A 20612-nucleotide genomic window follows, 5' to 3' on the forward strand; every position below is an offset into this window, starting at 1 on the left:
CCCATTGTGCCGTCCCATTGGACTTTTGGAGCTTTAGTTTGGGAGGTGGAGGACCATATAAACAATGCCCAACGAAACGAGCCGGACCCAGGTACATTTCTTTCCCACAGGAAGTATGTCCCTACGTCTGTTAAGTTTAGGCTAATCTGTTGGTTTCATACTGCTAAATTCCCAGGTCACCCAGGGGTTAGCAGAACCATCGCACTCATTTCCAGGCAATTTTGGTGGACATCCCTACACAAGGATGTTAAAGAGTATGTGCAGGCTTGTTCGGTCTGTGCCAGACAAAAATTGGGCAATCAGCCTCCCTATGGGTTAAACCAGCCTCTCAGTACGCCCAAACACCCTTGGTCTCACATAGCTCTTGATTTTGTAACTGGTTTACCCATATCTGACGGAAATACGGTCATCTTTACGATTGTAGACAGTTTTTCTAAGTCCTGCCACCTTGTACCACTAAAAAGACTCCCATCTGCTTTCCAAACTGCCCAGCTGTTAGTTCAGCATGTTTTTCGCCTTCATGGCATACCTCAGGACATTTTGTCAGATTGTGGCCCCCAATTTATCTCTCGTGTTTGGAAACAGTTTTGTTTGGCTCTTGGAGCCAAGGCCTCCCTGACGTCTGGTAACCACCCCCAATCTAATGGACAGACAGAACGCATGAACCAACAGATGGAGTCCATTCTCAGATGCATGACCACAACTGAACTTCTTGATTGGTGTATTTATCTCCCCTGGGTCGAATATGCAGTCAACTCTCAAATCTCATCTGCAACTGGCCTCTCACCCTTTTGAGGTTTCTATTGGTTGTCAACCTCCTCTATTCCCTGCAGATGAAAAGGACATAGCCGTAGCATCCGTTCGGCACCACATACACCGTTGTAAACGGATCTGGGGAAATCCTACCAGAGCTCTCCTTCGTACAGCAGACCAAAACAAGAAGTACGCTGACCGTAGGCGGCGGCCTGCTCCAGCGTACCGTCCTGGCCAAAAGGTTTGGTTGTCCTCCCGGGACATCCCATTGAAGGCTATGTCCAAGAATCTGTCTCCTTGCTTCATTGGCCCCTACACTATCGAGTCAGTCATCAGTCCCTCTGCTCTTCGTCTGCGCCTGCCTTCCAGCCTACGTATCCATCTTGTGTTTCATGTCTCTCAAGTCAAACCTTTCATTTCCAGCACATCTCGTGTCTCACGGGTAAACAACCCCTTGGTCTCTCCACCCCCCTCTGGCGGATCTCTCCATCAATCCAGTAAGGAAGAATTATTATTTAAGAATTTAGATCCAGAGTTAACCCTTGCTTACTGTTCTGTTTATTTTACACTTGGTATCCCGGTTCCAGTTCCCTGCTCATTTCATTACACTGTAAATAAACTCATTACCGTTAAACTCAGTGTCCTGAATCGCTTTCTGCATGCGGGTCAAATCTGTTCGAAACAATATGACATTCCCAGGTTTGATAAAGGCTTTCCTTTTTGAAAAAACCTGTTATTTACCACAAAAAAACATCTTCATGATCCGATTTTTGGGAAAGTTTTCTTTAGTCTGACAAGAGAAAAGTGGAAATTTTTGGAAGGTGGGCATCCTGTAACATCTACAATAAAACTACCAGCACTTTTGGAAAAAGAAAATCATACAGACAGTAAAATACGGTGGTAGTAGTGTGATGGTCTGAGGCTACTTTACTTCTGAAGGAGAATGTCCAGCCTTCCGTTTCTGACCTTAAACTCCAGTGTGGTTGGGTTATGCAGCTGGACAATGATCCAAAGCACACTAGGAAGTCAACCTCTGAATGGCAAAAAATATCAAGGTTTTAAAGTGGTTTAGTCAATGTCCAGACTTAAATCCGAATCTGTGGTAGGATCAGTTGTTCAAGCTGGAAAAACATCAAGTGTGGTTGAGTTAAAGCAATTTTGCAAAGAGTGGGACAAAATTCCTCCACAGCAAATCAAAGAGTCATTGGCACTTACTGCAAAAGCTTGATTTAAGTCTCTGCAAACAAGGTTGCAGAATCAGCTATCCTTGTCTAATTTTAAAAGTTTGATTAAAAAAATTAAGTGATATAAAGAAACAAAAATAGGAGAAATCTGTAAGGGGGAAAACACTTTCTCACACAATTGATAAGAATGCTGTGTTGAACCTTATAGGGGGATCTTTTTTTCTAGTTGGGTTCTTTTATAAGGTTAGGGCATTTTAACTGCAGCAGATACATCCCTTAAAATTGCCTCTTTGATAAAGTAGACTTTCTAGCTTTTTAACTAATAACTCATCTGAGCCGGTGCAAAGCAGGTATGTCTCTATTATAATTTGACTCTGTTATAATTAGCTTCTTACCCAATCTGTCTGAGGGAATAAAGATTAAATTCATTGAAATTTCCAGCCGTGGTCTTTGTGCACTTAGTTAAACACCTAAGTTTATTAAGGTTTTTCAATGTGAAATACAGATTTGTATTGACAGATCAAGGTAAAAAATTTTGAGAGAATGTTTAGATTCTCATTTGATTCAAAATCCCGACAGTTTACTATTTAAACCTCTCTGGCTTTCTTCCACATTTTGCTGTAGTCTAGTGTAAGAAAATGTGGTTCTATGACTCCAGTAAATAATTTCTAGCTGCGGTTGACAAGAGGTCGTTATCTATCAATTTCATACAAGAAAATTGGCCCAAACAGTTATTCATGAAAGAGTATTTACTTCCATAATTTATAAACAATCTTAAAAACAAAATAAACTAATACACTGTGGTTTGGGTACAGGGAAATAATGAAATGTGGGTCCAAATTGGAATGAACTGATCAAGAACTCTGGTATTTATTTATTTGTATTTTTATTACACACATATGATCTATTTGACACAAAATAGGCTTCTGTTTGTGCAAACAAACTGATATCTTTGATTAAAGTTTTCTATGAGCACATGACTTTTAAAATGAGAGTGGATAAAGAGAAGGATGAAAGAGCCAATGTACCAAAAATCCATCAGGTGAGTCTGGTGTGAGGGTCATTCCCAGATGAGAATTCCTCAGATTTTTAGAAACATTACGAAGAGCAGTTTCACCTAAAACAGACAAACAGAAAGATTTACTTATCTCAATATGAAGCTTTACTAAGGACATTTAAATAATTTCAGTTTTTTTTTTCTCACCGAGGTTCACTTTACTACAGTTTGCGTTTTTCTCCTCCCCCACAACACATTTGTACACGTCTCCTTTCCTGTTGTTGGGTGGCCCGTCCCACGGGGCTCCAACCAGCATTCTTTAATAGAGCGACCCAGTTTTGATCATAATATCATATGTTGTGAAAATATTTCTTATTTTATATTTCCCTCCCCCCACACAATTACTTACGATTTCTCTCCTTCTGCTTCATGCTGAAGAACAGAGAAGCCAAACTGGGCGTCCTCTGGACCAGTGAAGACACGAGGATGTTTTACATCTATGTTGAAACACTGACACAATTCTGGAAGACATGGCAAAGAAGGTTGCAGAAGTTAAAGTTACAATCTGACAGAAATAAAGAGGAGGACTCTAACAAAATGCTGTCAAAATGGTGGAGAGGCAGAATGATCCATCCGTCCTTCGTGGTTGGGTCCTTCTCATTCTACCACTATTATTCCACATTTTCAGCCTATATATCTATGCAATGTTGTATTTTTCACTCTATTTCCAAACACTGATAAACAAATCAGGACCAGAAACATTAACACATCAATGGATTGTGGATCACCACTCTTCTGAGTGTGAATCCCAACATATTCTTTACTTTTAAAATAACCATAAAAATGAGTGCAAAACATTGAAAACATGGTTGGGAATATTGTGTAGTTTGTTCTAGCGTGGAGTGATTTTTTATTTTACAAGGACTGGATTGAAGGCAGAGAAAGGAGAGGTCTGAAAATATGAATAGGGGAAGTTCTGCGAGAGGGGAAAGAGGGATAGGAGAGAGGAGAAGAAGTGAAGCGGGGAAGGGTGTGGGTTAGAAAAACCATGAAGCATAGTAGGCTCCCTGTTATGACACACAAGCATGACCTTCATACTTGGTAGGAGAGCGGAGAAAGACACATGGACGACAGAAAGCAGCAGGATGGAAGGCAGATCACAGTGCTGTTAAGACTACATCGAAGCACACTCTCTAAAGTTAAACAAATTTCTGATTTTATAGGTCAGGAGTTAACCAGGTGATGGGTAAACGAAGAACTGGTACCAAAAGCTGCAGAAAAGCACATTTTTCCACCTATGCTCAACTGTGCTTCTGTAACTCTGTCAAACATGTAATTCTCTTATTAGAGAAAACATCATTATACTACATGTGTAATCACAGTTGTGGTTCTTTAGGTTAAACGTTACTCACAGTTTGACAGTACCACAGCTATTTTGGTATATGCTTGTGGTGGGTAACAGCTTCAATCATACAGTATATGCTGCATTTTGTAAGCAGCAGCTGATGCAGCATCAAGCTGCTAAATGCCTGAAGACCTGGGGTATTCACACCTATAACTCCACATTTCCTGATTATTTTTTTTTATTTCACACTTTAAGTGTCCTCCCCTGGGATAAATCCATCAAAATTTCTAACTTTAAAAATCTGCCACCAGTCATTCTAACATTTACTTAACGTCAGAGCTTTTCTGCAGTTTGTGCCTTAAAACATCAAGTAAGGAGTGACATTATTTTGTGATCAATTCTTATGCAAATTGAAACAAATGATCTTATGAAAAGATATTTTTATGCACTAACTGTCTGATATTTTAAAAGCAATTAGTATGATTTGTATCTGCTAACATGAGCAAACCAGTTTATGGATCCATCTAATTCACAAACCCTACCCAAGAGCAGATTCACCAATCAACTGTTAGCCTGCCTATATTTAAATGTGTTATTTTGCATACATAAATAATGTCCAACCATAGCTGTTTAAATTTATATCCATTACTGCCTGGGCTAATATCTTAAAGACTTGCACTGTTTGAGACACACAGTTAGCCTGAACTGGTATTAAGTGTGACTTGCAATAAAAAATAAATAACTAAAAAGCAAAATATTGTGCTGTTTCATTGTTTTACAAGCAGATAAAAAGAAATGTCAAAGAAAAAACAAAACTGTCCTCACATCCAGTGAAGAGTGCTTAAAAAGTGCTAATTCTCTCCCCACAGAGAGAAGCATCAAGAGCATCCTAGAGAAACACAAAGAAAATGTGAGAATGCAACAATGGTCAAGAAAAGATCAATATTTCCTTATATTCAGACGATGTGTCACATATTAGTCTAGTACATATTTGTCTGCATTGCATGTAGCAATCGTCATATTTGGCAAATCTTTCTGTAACAGGGATCAGTCACAGGGATAAATTAACTGTTCCTTTACAGTCTGTAGCAGCAGACTAAAAACATAAAGATCTTTTACTGACTTTGAATTTCTATCCCAAACCTGTTTCCTCTCTGATACAGTGAGATATTGCTGTTGGAGTTTAGCTAAATCTATCTCTGTATTGCATGTATTTTATCTTTAAAGATTGTGAAGCAAGGAAACTGCAATCCAACACAAATTAGTGGACATTATCTGCTGCACTCGATGGGTATGTTTGCACCAGCAAATCATTGGTGCTGGGGGTGTGCACTGATGTGCAAAAAAGAAGGGCTTATACTCAGGAGAGTGTGACATATATTAGGAGCTGTTTAACTCCAAATTAGTTTGGGAGGATTTCATATGATGCAAAAATAACAGTATGTGTAAGATGACATGAAAATAGGCATGGTTTTGACAATTGTTTGCTTACAAATCTGAAAAGCGTGCACTTTGTGTTGATCTCCCTTCAAATCAAATCAAGTGCAACAAATTGCCTTAGAGAAATTATCTAGGTAGCAAATAGTTTACCTGTGTGTAATTCAATTTCAGTATGAATCCAACTGTACTGTGAAGGCCCAAGAGGTTTGATAGACACCATTAGTGAGCAAACAGCATCATGAAGACCAAGGAACGCAGCAGAAAGGTCAGGGAGAAGGTTGTGGTGAAGGTTCGATCACAGTTAGGTTATAGAACAATACCCCAAGATAATAACAGCTCACTGAGCACTGATTAATCATCCGAATCATGATCATCCGAAAATGAAATTACAGGCTAAAAATGGAGTGCACTAATCAGAGAAGCAGCCAAGATGCCGAATGTAACCCTGGAGGACCTGCACAAATCTAGACTTCAGGTGGAAGAATCTGTTGACAGGACAACTATGAGTTGTGCTCTCCACAGATCTGACCTTTATGGAAGAGTGGCAAGAAGAAAGCCAATGTTGAAAGATCCATATGAAGTTCTATTTGCAATGTCCTGCAAGCTATGTAGGTGTACGGCAACACATGGAAGAATTCATGCTCTGGTCAAATGACACCAAAATAAACTATTTGGCCCACATACAAACTAACATTGCACTTCACCTTGAACACACAATCCCCAGAGTGAAAACATGGTGGTGACAGTATCATGCTGTGGGGATCCCTCCCTTCACCAGGTGCAGAGAAGCTGGTTAGAGGCGGCAACAGACTTGCGACTGGAATGGAGTTTCAATTTCCAGCAGGACAAAGACGCTAAACTTATAGCCAGAGCTGAAGGGCAATTGTTTAGATCAATGCATATATCCATTAGTGAAAATGACCCAGTCAGACTTTTATGTGGCAAGAATTTGTAAATTAGGGTTCACAGATGCTCTTCATTTAATCTTACTTAGCTTGAGCAGGTCTGCAGAACAAAGGGTGGCTGAAGGGGAGAAGAACGGGTGCCTGTATACAAAAGCATTGCACACCTTTCAGATTTCTTTTTGTAAAAGATTCAAAAAACATGTATAGTTTTCTTTCCACTTCACTTTGTGTTGCATAACTGAGAAGCCAGAAGTTGTACTCAAGTAAGAGTAACACTACTTCAATATATTTTTACTTAAATAAATGTAAAAGTAGCCATTCAAGAAATTACACAAGTGAGAATTAAAAATGTATTTGGTAAAAAGACTACATGCAGCCAATCATAACATCAGATTTAATATTAAAAATTATGTCATCAGAAATAATTCTGGTATTTTAAAGACTAAAATAAAAAAAATACAAATAAATAACAATTACAAAATGACTAATTCAGGCAGATGAAACCTTTTTCCAAATCAACTACTGTTTACTGTATCGTCACTTTACCTCAAAATGTCTCAGCAGATAACATCAAAACAATGAAACTTGAGTACAAACAAGATGTCTCAGTTTAACATAAACTGTAGCTGTGTGTCTGGGTCTGGAGGATTTTTGGTTCAAACATCGTTGTTCCAGTAGAAGGAGCATCAGACATGATTTCAAACATTACAGAAGGTAATCAATAAGCTAAAAAATAATTTGTCCCCAGGGACTGATGGGCTCCATGGGGAATTTTACAAATGCTATGTAGACATCCTACTGCCAAAGTCAACAAAAGTTTTTAATTACATGCTTGAAAATCATGAAATGTCGACATCTTGCACTGAGGCAATTTACTCAGTCATCCATATGGAAGGGAAAGATGCAACTATGTGTGAAGGATACAGACCAATTAGCTTATGAAGTTGAAAGTTTTGACCAGCACTTTAGCCAAAATGATGCAGAAACACATTAAAGAAGTTATTCACAGGATTTGTCCCAAAGCGACATACTGCTAATAACATAAGGAGAACTCTGAATGTCATAACACAGGCCAAAAGAAACAAACGAGAGTCCATGTTAATCGGGTTTGATGCACAAAAAGCATTCAACACAGTCAACTGGCATTTCCTATATAACAGGCTATCAGCTGTGGGCTTTCATCCACAGATTGTAAATTGGATAAAAATTTTACACATGAATCCCAAATCATGTATCAGGGTTAATGGATGCTGCTTTGAGTTCTTTAATCTTGACAGAGGTGTTCGCCAGGGAGACTGCCTTAGCCCCTTACTCTTTGCCATAAATATTGAACCTTTAGCAGCATTAATCAGAATGAGTGAGGACATTAAAGGTATTAAGGATAAAACCAAGAAGAAGAACAAGATTTCACTTTTCGCTGATGACATCCTTACATATTTCAGTGAACTAGACACATCTGTTCCTTCACGTATATAAACTTTAGAGGAATACAGCAAACTCTCAGGTTACCAAATCAATCAGTCAAAATCAGAAGCAATGTTAATAAATAGTCACTTATTCAGAGGCCTAAAGGGCAAAACAAAGTCGGGTGTACTTGACTCCGCAGATGTACGCACGGCGTCCGTCCTGCACACAGTACGCCCGACTATGATCTGCCCTTGACAGATATGTTTAAATTCCAAATGTCTAATCAGGGATTCATACTTGGGAATTTTAAAAAATCTTCAATTAACACAACTATTTTAAGCTAATTACGTGAAATTAATGGACAAGCTTGAGAAAGACCTCATAAGATGGGGAATTCTACCTCTTTCAATTATAGGGAGGATAAAAAGCCATTAGAATGAATATCCTACTGAGACTGCTCTTTCTTTTTCAAACTTTGCTTTTCAAGGTTCCCATGTCTACATTAACAATTCTTAACAAATGGCTCTAAATATGGCGAAACAAACGTCCAATAATTTAAATGAAAACTCTTATGTGTACTAAAGAGCTTGGAGGATTGAACATACCAAATTAAAAAAAATACTACTGGGCCACTCAACTCAGATCAATGGCCACATGGGTTAGCTAAGACGAAGACACAATTTGGTATATAATGGAACAAGGTGACTGCCAAGATATTTTCCTGGATACTATCCCCTTTATAAACCAAGACATACAGTTCAAGGACAAAATCAAGAATGAATAGATTAAAAAACCTCACCAGTTTTGTACGTAGAGTGAAGGGTCACGTACAAATTAATCATAACACTAAGTTCCTTCTTGCACCCAGATTACACAACCGGGCTGAAAAGGCTTAACTATGCTGGATCAAATGTTCAAGAACGGAAGTCTAATGTCTTATCAGCAGCTCCAACAAAAATATAATCTCCCAACCCATGACTTATTTAAATAACCACAACTGCGGCACTATTTATATAGACATAAGGACTGGAAGACTACAAAAGTCACCTTCTAACATGGAGCAATTATTCCTCACGGTAATAAAAGAGACTATAAACACTAGATACATATCTCATATTTACAAAATATTACAAGAGGAAGCTGCCTAAGGCAGAAAAGATGTAAAGGGGAAATGGGAACTAGAAATGAATGAGATAATGAGTCAAGGATTGGGAACAGATGTTTCGAGAGGGCCATAAAATATTAAGTTGCCCAACACTGAAAGAATTCAGGTGGAAAATCAAAGTAAAATTCTTTAGGACCCCTCTTGTCATATCTAGATATGGTAGGACCTTAGATAAATGCTAGAGAGGCTGTGGGGTTGTAGGAGATTACACTATAAGCCCACGGCCCTATATATATTAACATCATGGAGGGTAGTAATTTTTATTTTTGGATTATCCAAGATTATCACACTAGTGGACAGATATACAAAGTGAAATTATTACATACTTGGGCATCAACATTCCCTTAGAACCATCTGTTATTATACTAGGAATCTCCCAGAATAGAACTCAGTCTAACTGCTGGTTTTATCTCCGAAAGATTTACTTGTAATTGCTAAGAAAATGATCACGGTCTCCTCGATGAGGCCACTGCCCCCCCCAGATTTTTAATGGGATGCACTCTACACTAGGAATGACCAAAAATTTTAAAGTAGCACTGTACATATAGCTGTACTGTTTGTATTGTTCACTATACTTGGACTGTTTGTAACGCTGTTTGTAATTTATCTTAAATAAAAAACAAGTAAAAAAAAAAAACATCATTGTTCTTCTTTTAATGAAGTTATTCACGGTGGGCAGAGTAGTTGGAAATTTTACTCAAGTAAAAGTGGTGTTACTTCAAAATAATATAAGTGAAAGTAAAAAGTACAGAGCAGTAAAACTACTGGAAGTGCAGTTTACTTCAGTAAATGTAACTAGCTACTATCCACTTCTCCAAAACCCTAATAGAAAGCATAAACATTTCTGGGCGTACTGTGACAAAACTAGGACCAGTTCAAGGGTGTGAATACTTTTGCAGGGTGCTATATATATTTACATAATGGGGGTAGTCATTTTTATCACTGAGCTGAGTAAAGTGTCAACTTTATGTGCTCAACCTCACTTAAACCTTTTAGATATTGAAGCATTTCCATGTGGTTTTGTAATGAACATCAAGATAATCTGTAATTTGTATGCCTACAATTTAATCAGAAATAATCAGATTGACACTGAAACATTTACAATCTGCTGAAGAAAACATACTTGCTTATCTTGCTTGCATTTCAGATGTAATAGGCATTGCTGTATTTCTTCCTACGTGTTTTCTCCTATATTAAAGTGCTTCACCGAACATTATTTTTAGCTCAACCCCAAAATAAAACCATCCTCCAGTCTTGACAGTTGATACTTAACCAGTCCAAGCTGCACTATTTGTAACCCCGAAAGACAGGCTGTTGAATCCCTCACAAAGTAAGGAGGCTTTCTAAATAAATTTTACCTTATGTGCAATTTCACAACCTTCCTCAGTCTCACCCTGTGATGTGTTCAGGGAACATGACTAGATCATTGCTGCTGTGATGGTGCACCAAGTCCTCCTTCATTTTCCCACAAAAATGCACATTTACTTTGTCCAGGCCAATCAGAGGGGGATTCCACTTGGTTTAGGGGGGGAAACTGGATACGGTCAGTGTTTCTCTTCCATCTCTGCTCCTGCTTTTCTCACTGACTTCAGTTTCTTCCACCTACTTTGTACTTCCAGATGTATTATCTGGTATCCTCATTGAAAGTGAAATTTTCTTCTCTGTCTTGTGTCCAGATTTGCTCACCAGGGACTCATAGCTAGAAAGATGTGTTGATTCATCCAAACAAAAATCCAGTTCAAATGGTGGCAAAGTATGTCTGTTGTTCAGCTCACAACTCTGAGGAAAACATCTTTTGGGGGAATTTTAGTTCTGTTGGTTTAATAAAGGTAATTTAGACTTATCTCAAAAGCTCGTAGATGGATGGACATGAAGTCTGTTCCAACCATTCATGTTTCCCTCAAGACTAGCTGTTATGACGCATAACTTTATCTAAAAATCATTTTAATCTAAGCTAAACACCTGAAAATCTAATGAGATTTCCAGCAGCACTGGCTCTACTTTCTGTGGAACAGTGTTTTCAGATAGCGGCTCATTAAGGCACAAAATGTGATTATTCTAAAAACAAAAAGTGCGCTTACAGCATTACACTTACAGTTAAGGTCTAACTTACCTGACAGGAAGTAATATTAATGTTCTGGAGCGGCCCAGACAGAGTCCTCACTTGAATCTGATATAGAATCTTTTGAGGGGAGCTAAAGATTAGGGTAATGTTTAGGAGACCTTCCAACCGTAAAAACTTGAAGCTCACAAAAAGATAAATGTCCAAAGTGCCAGTGGAAACATACAAAAAGCTGATCAGCAGTTATAAGAAGGGTTTGATTGTCGAAATGCCAATAAAGACTTTTCCAATGATTATAGAGGTGTGGTATTGATTATAGACGTTTTGGTAGATGATTCTGGAAAATACTCCTATTTTTAAAGGACTTTATAGAATTCGTTTGCTCCATTTTTATTTGTTTTGCTGTTGTTTTAGGGTCTTTCAATGTTGCTTTTAGTGTTTTCTTACTGTATTGCGAACCTAAAAGTAAGGAGGAGTCGGTATGAGATTCTCATGCTGTGACAGCCATGGCTCCCCAATAATAAATTCAAAACAAACATGTATAACATGATCTAATTGCTTTTATTTGAAACAGACAATTGTTTATACTGCTGCAAAAGTGCTCTAAAATATTGATTGTTAAAGTTATAATAACTTAATCTTTACCATATTATGTTTGATGCCCTTTATCATTCAATCACCCACTTTGCCACTAACACACACTACCACAGTGACCCTTCACTGGAGGCTGGCAATCTCTTGGGACTCCATCACTGTTTGTTGTAAGAAAATAATTCATCTTAGGCTACAATAAACATCACACAAGGTCACATGAATACAGTATGTTCATCATCCCCAATCCCTTTACTGTTTTTGGCCTCAACTCCTTTGACCTTGCAGTGACATAAAATTGGAAAACTTTACAAGACCCAGTTAAACGCTGCTGTATATTACGGCTTTCAAGCTTAAACTCCAAAAGATTATAAGCTGACTGCTGCAGATACATTCATGCATATACTTCCTCTATTCTATACAGTACACAATCTGTACACACTTCGTCTCCTGCATGCATGCCCATGCAAGTGCATAACAAATTGATATTGAAACATTTTACAATGTCTAATTTTTCCTGCAGGATTAATAAAAATTACTAAACAGAGAAGGATTTCAAAAAACTGTAGGAACAGTAAGGACCGGCAAATAAAATATTTTAGTGGGTTTAAAACCATAACCTTTTCAATTGTGACACCCAGCCTACCTAAGAGCCTCTGATGAGCTTAAACATCCATCCATCCATCCATCCATCCATCCATCCATCCTTCATAGTCATGTTTGTTGCTACCCCGGCACCTTCTTTCTGCAAGGCAACAGTACTACCAACTGCGCTACCGTGCAGCTAAGGTTAAACATGTGGTAAACAAATTTAAACCTGGCATCTGGTTGCATATACTGTGCAAAAATGTTGGTTTTTGATACCTTATTGACCATTTTAAGGACAGGGGGAGTCATTTTTGATCATGTGTCTAACATTTGGCAGCATCTGTGACCAGTGTCCTCATCTGGTGACATATCCATTTAGCCTGGCTTCTGCTTTTCTTGCATCTCTGTGTCAGCTGCCAGTTCTTCAGCATCCAAATAACATAAGACTTGTGCATTTTTCAGATTGCTCACACATGCCTAAATATTGTATGTTCTTTATCCTATCCAGACAGGCTGAAAATCCAAACTGTTTCTGCTATAATTTACTTACCCGCACCCCCTAACCCCCATTTACAATTTTCAGCCATGTTATAAACACTGTTGTAAAAGGGTTTTGGGTTGTATTGTGGCAACATTGCACAAACTACAGTTTTGAATTTGGCATCCAATACCTGCTTATGCCGATTAATTAATTCTCTCATATAAACCATAAAATGTTGCTCTTAATTTTCCACACGCTTTTATAACAAAAGTACAAAGATATACAAGTTTATCACAAGGTTCTGTCCTTCACAAGCACTGGAGCATTGACAGAACAGTACCATTGTTTTCCTTGCTCTGTCCTTTCTCCTCTGCATCCATTTACAGAAGGTTTATACATGACACCATGCCAGCAGCTTTCTGGCCACTCATTGTCATGACAACTGGTGGCAAACATACATCAACCAAAACCAAGTCCAGATTTTCTGAACCACAAACTCAGCTCTGGGTGCTACTGCTGCTGGATGTGAACAGTTGTCATTGGGAAGTATGGGAAAGAAACTGAACACGATGCTACAGTCTTCTTTATTCTATGGTATCAACACAAGGCTGCAATGTGTTTAAAACCATACCAAACATTGCTGTCCAAAAGCCAAATGTTATCAGACTTTCTAAAAGGTTTCAAAGTTTTTCCTTTAGACTAAAGCAGTTTTTTTGTTCTCATTTTCAGTCCAGTAAACCCAGGAGAAGAATGGAGATGATCTTGTTTTGTGTTTGCACATACAACCCAATCATTAATGGGTCTTTAGGCAGTTTGCTACTATCATTCTGTCAGAAACACACAACTGGCTCCAACAAGGTGATTTTCAAAGAAAATAATGTAGATGACCAACTGAAGGATGATGCCTCTCTCAGGCCCTGTGTCAGGTCTTTGCTGGATGTGATCCTATTTTCTAAAGACATTACCTCCAGGTTCTGCGAACGTCGCAATCCGATGTTTGGGTCCTGATCAAGGCATTTACTACTGTATCAGTACTACAACTACTAATACATGTTGTTGGTGTACTGCCTGGATTTTAATGTTGCTCAAATATAACTTGCTTATATAACTTGTTCAAATAATGAACAAGTTATATAAAATCAGAGAGTAAGTCTGCTAACGCAAGCCAAGCATTTCAACAAACAGTCAATATGATAACATCTTAAATCATTGCAACACGGGCAGGTGTGACCTGGACAGGTCACCAGTCTATGGGTAACAATCATGCATGCACATTTAGTGTGGCCAGATAATCTAGCTAAAACCATGGTATTTCTAGGAAAAACCCACAGCATGGATAATTACTCCACCATTTGGTGCAAATGCCAACATTTCAGTCTACAGGTTAACCAAAAATGACCAAGACCACTTTAAAACATTACAAGAAAGCCTGGCTCATGGGAAGGGAAGTCTAAAGAAATTAAAACTAGTTTGCATAGTTTTGTACAAGATCCCCAGTCTTTGTTTCCCAGTTTAATCACCTTGACAACCTAGTATAGAAAATGCCCTGCACTGACACGTTTTCATGAACATCTGAGTCTTCTCTTCAACTGACTCATAATGTTTTCCTGTCCTCCACTTCTCTTTACCAGATTTTCCCCCCATTATCTTGTTCATGTCTTATTCCCATCTCTGTCACACTCTCCTGGGGAAACGCGGGTGGACGATGAGTGGAGACCGGGAATGAAAGTCAGCAAAAATTAAGAAGATAGCAGGAGAACCCAACACACACACACACACACATATTTTTGACATCTCAGTAAAGCATAACAGACATGGGAGTCCTGCTGTCCACATCAGGGGCAGCTCTGCTAAAGCTATTAACATTACACACATATTCAGTCACCTACATGCTCCAGTATGACAAACAGAGGCAGGAACACAATCACTACAGCTACACAAGCTACTGAAGAAGTTAAAGCAAACGTTCCAAGAGGTGAAAATGTTTCAGATAGTTCACGCTGTATTTAAACCGATAATGTAGTTTAATGAGGTTTTTTTTTAGTATGTAATTGTTTCTGTTATTTTTAAACCATTTTGGTATTTCTAGGAAAAACCCACAGCATGGATAATTACATGCCAACATTTCAGTCTACAGGTTAACTTCAAAAAACATTCTGGATTTGTTGCATTGACAAAATTAACATATCCGTTGCAAAAGACCAAAAGAAATCAGCCTGTTGATCTTATTCTGCTTCATGGCAGCGTGCTATAATACAGCAGCTCACCCACAATGTATCAGCCTCAAAATCACACACTTTTTGAGGCAGACAACAATGGGCTTTTCTTCACATCTTGTCTGCTGAGCAGTACCGGTTCAATGAGGTGTGTTAGACTGCCCTGCTGCAGCAATCATCAGCACTGGAGGGCGGCTGACGTTTTACGCTTCATGGTGTAAATGAACACGCCACAGGACCCTCATTACAGGTTTAGACTTTAGGTCTCAGAGTTGGGAGTTGCTGATATGACCGGAGAGGTTGTGTGTTGCAGCTGCTGGGGTCAGTCAGCTGTAAGAGGAGATGAAACTGCAACCTTTTGGATGATACATAAAACCCTTCAGTATATAGATTAGTGTTGTGCAACAGGTAAGTGAAAGCAGATCACAGTGATTTGTCCATCTGTAAAGTATCATAGGCTTTTTACTTTATAAGCAACCAGTTTGCAAGTAGTTGTGTTGTGAACATCGATGCATTATGAAGGTGGAGCCTGGAAGATGTGTGTGGAAAGTCAGCTGTGCTAAGCATCCCAATGTTTGTCAACAAACTGTCTTTTTCTTGATTTATCTTTATTTTGCCTGTTGTTGTTTTTTTTATTCTATTTCCCATCGGAAACAAATTCAGCATACGTTTTTCTTAGGAGATATTTAAAGGGTTTGGTAACTTTAACTCATTCTTTAAAGAGTCAGGCCACCAGCGACAAGCAGGTCAAGGGCCTATGAGATTTGAACTCTAACCACAAATTCTAATTCACAAATCTATCGATTGATGGATTCAAGACCTTCTACAACAACAGAATATGTCCTGACTTCACTGATAGATTTACAGGAAGATGAAACTTTGAACCAGAAACTATTCATTTGCTGGCCTCCACTTCCCTACAGGTTTGATTTACCGCACATCTGGAATGTGTCCCGGTGTTTTTCTGCACATACCTCCTCTCTTCTATGCACTACCATCTGAGGAATGTCTTCCCAATGGTTTGGTGTCACAGAAAAAAGCTCAGAGGAAAGCTGGGAGGGATGTGTAACAGAAATATTGGCACATGTTGTCTGTTAAGGAGGTTGATGACCCACCGAGAGGAGCTGCATCAGCATGGAGGTCTGCTTTGAACTGATCATGTACGGTCAACCTCTTATCTTCTCTTCACAACATTCATGGCCATCTCCAGATTGTATGAGGCCCTTATTTGGGGGACCACTTCAGCCACCATAGAACCACCAACAGCTCTTTAAGTAATTCATGATTGACATGACATAACACATTTTATATTTAACTAGTAAGCCATCAATGAATTTGTGATTTCAGTGATTTAAATAAGTTGATCATCTAACAAAGTGACTTAGAACGTGACAACTCTTGTTGCCTTGACTAATTAATTTGGTAGTGATGGCTGGTGTTCAGCCCTTCAACACAACCTTTTAACACATCACAAAATGTATTTTCCTTTGAAAAAACGACTGAGCAAAAGTCTAATTCTTTTCCTCCTTAGTAAGATGCATTTTCCTTAATCTCTGATTTAGGAGTGTCTCAACACAAGAAATCTAAAGTTGTGTCCCAAGTGCTGGATATCACTATGTGTGGTGGCTGATAAAGCCCTGACTCCAGCTGCAGTCTACATCTTAAGAATCTCCACCAAACTCTCAAAAAGACTTTTTCTTTCCACCTAACTTTCCATATGATTCTATAAATGCTTGTAAACAGCCAGGACCTTCAGCAATAACCTTTTATGGCTTACCCTCCTTAAGGAGGATGTCAATGATTGTGTGATGGACAACTGTCAAGTCAGCAGTTTTTCCCGTGATTGCGTCGGCTATAACAGCACATTTATAATTTAACAATCATTTTTATTGGGCTCATGTAATATGCTGATTTTCTGAAAACCAAAATTTTGAACTTTTTGCCTTTTCACTTGCAGCCATAACTAGCATAACTAAAAGAAAGAAAGGGGTGAAATATATCCCTCACTCTGTGTGTAATTACACATTGAATAAATCACAGAAATGTAAAAAATTTTTTTTTTTTTACTGAAATGCACTGGCAGTTGTGGTGAATCAACATTCAGTAGGCTGTCCTCGGGTAAATTCATCAGTAATGTAAAAAAGGTAAAAATTAACATGCTACTAAAGCATAGAGAGAAAATCTTACCTTTCAGGAGGAGGATAAACTCAAGGCACAACAGGTATTTGCGCAGCTCCATTTATAAAACTGAATGAAAGCAGTCCTTTTAGTCCGATTTTTTCTTCTTCTTCCTCCTCTTTTTCCTCTTCTGTGTTTACAAAGCGGTCTCCCCCGAGCTGTTGGAAACGCAGCGCGTCTGTCTCCACCACATTTTCAGATCTCTCTTTCCTCAGGAGATGCGTAAAATCCACTCAGAGTGTTCTGCCGTGGCATGTTAGACGTGCATTTGTGGCTCGGGTTCATTTACAGACAAATTATCTTGTTATTAAAACAAAAAAATATATAATGAAAATATTCCTGTTTGTAATTTTTTGCTTTTTTGCTGCAATATTTCAAGTCCTCACATGAGCAAAAAGAGAAAGATTGAGCGACTGCACCTGTCCTGTCCAGCAAAGTTAAGTTCAGAGTCAGTAAGCCTTTACAAATGGGCAACACCTTAAGCGATTAATCAGCGGCGGTGAGCTTCATCCCTCAGGACCCCTAAGTTCCTCTTTGAAGCCCGAACTTCACACAAACTCATCCAGCTCAAACTTGGAGCAGAACCACTGTTTCTGCTTCCCTTGATGACTTATTATCCATGATCCACACTCACTGTTCACTCCTGTGACCCTTCTTTTAAATGTGTGCCTCAGGGTTTCTCTGTTGGAAATGAAAGAGCGCATTTATTCTCACACCTCCCGCCGCTCCATCCGTCCACATGCATCCACTCCTCTGAGCGACTGGTTCCTACTGACAAACCTTCAGCCTACATCTCTCTTTCCTCCATACGCTGGTTTCTCATTTCCCCCATCAGGTGGTTCAGTTCTCCTCTGCTTTCCTTCTTGAAGACATGAAAATCCATCAAGTTTCCACGACAACCCGTCAAGTTATCTCTTTTATAGAGGGCAGAGTTTTAAAACGCACATTATGAGATTTTACCGATGACAACTCAAATAAGATTTTTATTCTTCTCTACTTTGGCTTAAACAAATCAAAAGCGACAAAATGGTAATTAATGCTGGAAACGTTTTAACTCTGTCAGCAAGTTGTTTTTTTTTTTTTTTTTTTTGTTGCACCTGCAAAAACATGAATGTTATAAACTTTATCAATACTTTTCCTGTTGAAAAATTGCAAAAAATCAGATTCATGAAGGTGAAAAGGGCACTTCTTGTCATTTTAAACCACCTCTATACATTTGGTGTACCCAACCCTGGCAGTCTTGTATCAGAATCAGAATCAGCTTTATTGCCAAGTTCGTAAATACAAACAAGGAATTTGACTCCGGTACTCTTTGCTCTTTGGTTTTGTTTTTGCATTACAGAATATACAAATTTACAATGTACAATATACACATATATAATAAAAATGTGTATTTGCAACATCTGTATGCTGTTGTTTTGTACTCTATTGAATGTTCATCAGAGAAACAGCCTGGGGGAAGAAACTGTCTCTGTGGCGGCTGGTTTTAGTGAACAGTGCTCTGTAGCGGCGGCCTGAAGGTAAAGCTCTAAACAGTTTATGTGCAGGGTGTGTGGGGTCTGCAGAGATTTTAGCAGCTCTTTTCTTGACCCTAGACCTGTATAAGTCCTGGATGGAGGGAAGGTCAGCCCTGATTATTCTATCTGCAGTCCTGATTATTCGTTGCAGTCTGGACCTGTCCTGTTTTGTGGATGAGCCAAACCACACTGAGATGGATGAAGACAGGACAGACTGAATGATGGCAGTGTAGAAGATGACCAGCAGCTCCTGTGGAAGGTTGAACTTCTTGAGTTGCCTCAGGAAGTACAGTCTCTGCTGGGCCTTCTTCCGAACAGTGTCTATGTGTGAAGACCATCTCAGGTCCTCAGAGATGGTGGTTCCTAAGAACCTGAAGTGGTCCACGGCCGATACAGTGTTGTTGAGGATGGTGAGGGGGGTGTATGGGGGTGGTGTTCTCCGAAAGTCCACCACCATTTCCACAGTCTTGAGTGGGTTCAGTTCAAGGTAGTTCTGACAACACCAGTGTACCAGCCGATCCACCTGCTGTCTGTATGCAGACTCATCACCGTCCTGGATCAGTCCAATGACAGTGGTGTCGTCTGCAAACTTAAGGAGTTTCACGGACGAGTCCGATGAGGTGCAGTCATTTGTGTACAGAGAGAAGAGGAGTGGGGATAGAACACACCCCTGGGGGGCACCAGTACTTATTGATCTGGATCAGGAGAAGATGCTCCCCAGCCTCACCTGCTGCTGTCGGTCCGTCAGGAAGCTGTTGATCCACTGACAGGTGGAGGCTGGGACGTTGAGCTGTGTGAGTTTCTGGTGGAGGATGTCTGGTATGATGGTGTTGAAGGCCGAGCTAAAGTCTACAAACAGGATCCTGGCGTACGTTCCTGGGTCGTCGAGGTGTTGCAGGATGAAGTGTAGACCTAAGTTAACATCATCATCTGCCGACCTGTTTGCTCGGTAAGCAAATTGCAGGGGGTCCAGCAGGGGGCCTGTGATGTCTTTCAGGTGCTTCAACACCAGCCGCTCAAAGGATTTCATGATCACAGACGTCAGGGCTGTTCTTAAGCTTCTCACTGTAGCTTCTCTTAGCTGCTTTGATCTCTTTTGTTAGTCTGTTCCTGGCCTGCCTGTACTGCGCCCAATCTCCACTGCTTGAGCTTCTTCCTTGTTCCTGCGCAGATTCCTGAGGTGTGGAGTAAACCATGGCTTGTTGTTCCCAAAGGTGCAGAAGGTCTTGGTCTGCACACACATGTCCTCACAGAAACTGATGTATGATGTCACCACATCAGTTAGTTGGTTTAAGTCAGTGGCTGAGGTTTCAAAAACAGTCCAGTCTGTGCATTCAAAGCAGGCCTGTAGCATCTGCTTTGATTCCTCAGTCCACTTCTTAACAGTGTGAACCTTGGGTTTGGAAGCTCTTAGTCTCTGTCTGTAGCTTGGGATGAGGTGGATTAGATAATGATCCAAAAAACCCAGAGCAGCCCTGGTAACAGCATGATATGAGTCCTTTAAAACTGTGTAACAATGGTCCAGTGTGTTTTTGTCTCTGGTGGGACACTTAATATGCTGTCTGTATTTGGGGAGTTCATTTGAGAGGTTTGCTCTGTTAAAATCTCCCAGTATTATGATGAAAGAATCCGTGTATTTTTTCTCCACGTCTGTAATCAGCTCAGCAAGATGTTTTTCAGCAGCAGAAGTGCAGCCATGCGGTGGAAAATATGAGCCGATTATTATAAACGAGGAAAACTCTCTCGGTGAATAAAACGGTTTACAGATTATGGAAAATGACTC

The 20612-nt window shown here is 39.4% G+C and overlaps 1 protein-coding gene across 1 annotated transcript in view; it reads right to left on the reverse strand.

Annotated features, from left to right (window-relative positions):
* The window catches only part of itga10 (integrin, alpha 10), a 52465-nt gene extending 34385 nt beyond the window's left edge, over positions 1-18080 (reverse strand). The window contains exons 1-4 of the mRNA XM_047356314.1: positions 17322-18080; positions 3344-3455; positions 3142-3251; positions 2966-3054 (exon numbers count right to left, since the gene is read on the reverse strand). Coding sequence (XP_047212270.1) covers positions 2966-3054; positions 3142-3251; positions 3344-3455; positions 17322-17373 — 363 coding nt within the window. The 5' untranslated portion in view covers positions 17374-18080. The remainder of the gene's footprint in view (positions 1-2965; positions 3055-3141; positions 3252-3343; positions 3456-17321) is intronic.
* Positions 18081-20612: the final 2532 nt, after the last annotated feature.

The sequence above is a fragment of the Girardinichthys multiradiatus genome, chromosome 3, assembly GCF_021462225.1.
Source record: "Girardinichthys multiradiatus isolate DD_20200921_A chromosome 3, DD_fGirMul_XY1, whole genome shotgun sequence".
NCBI lineage: Eukaryota > Metazoa > Chordata > Actinopteri > Cyprinodontiformes > Goodeidae > Girardinichthys > Girardinichthys multiradiatus.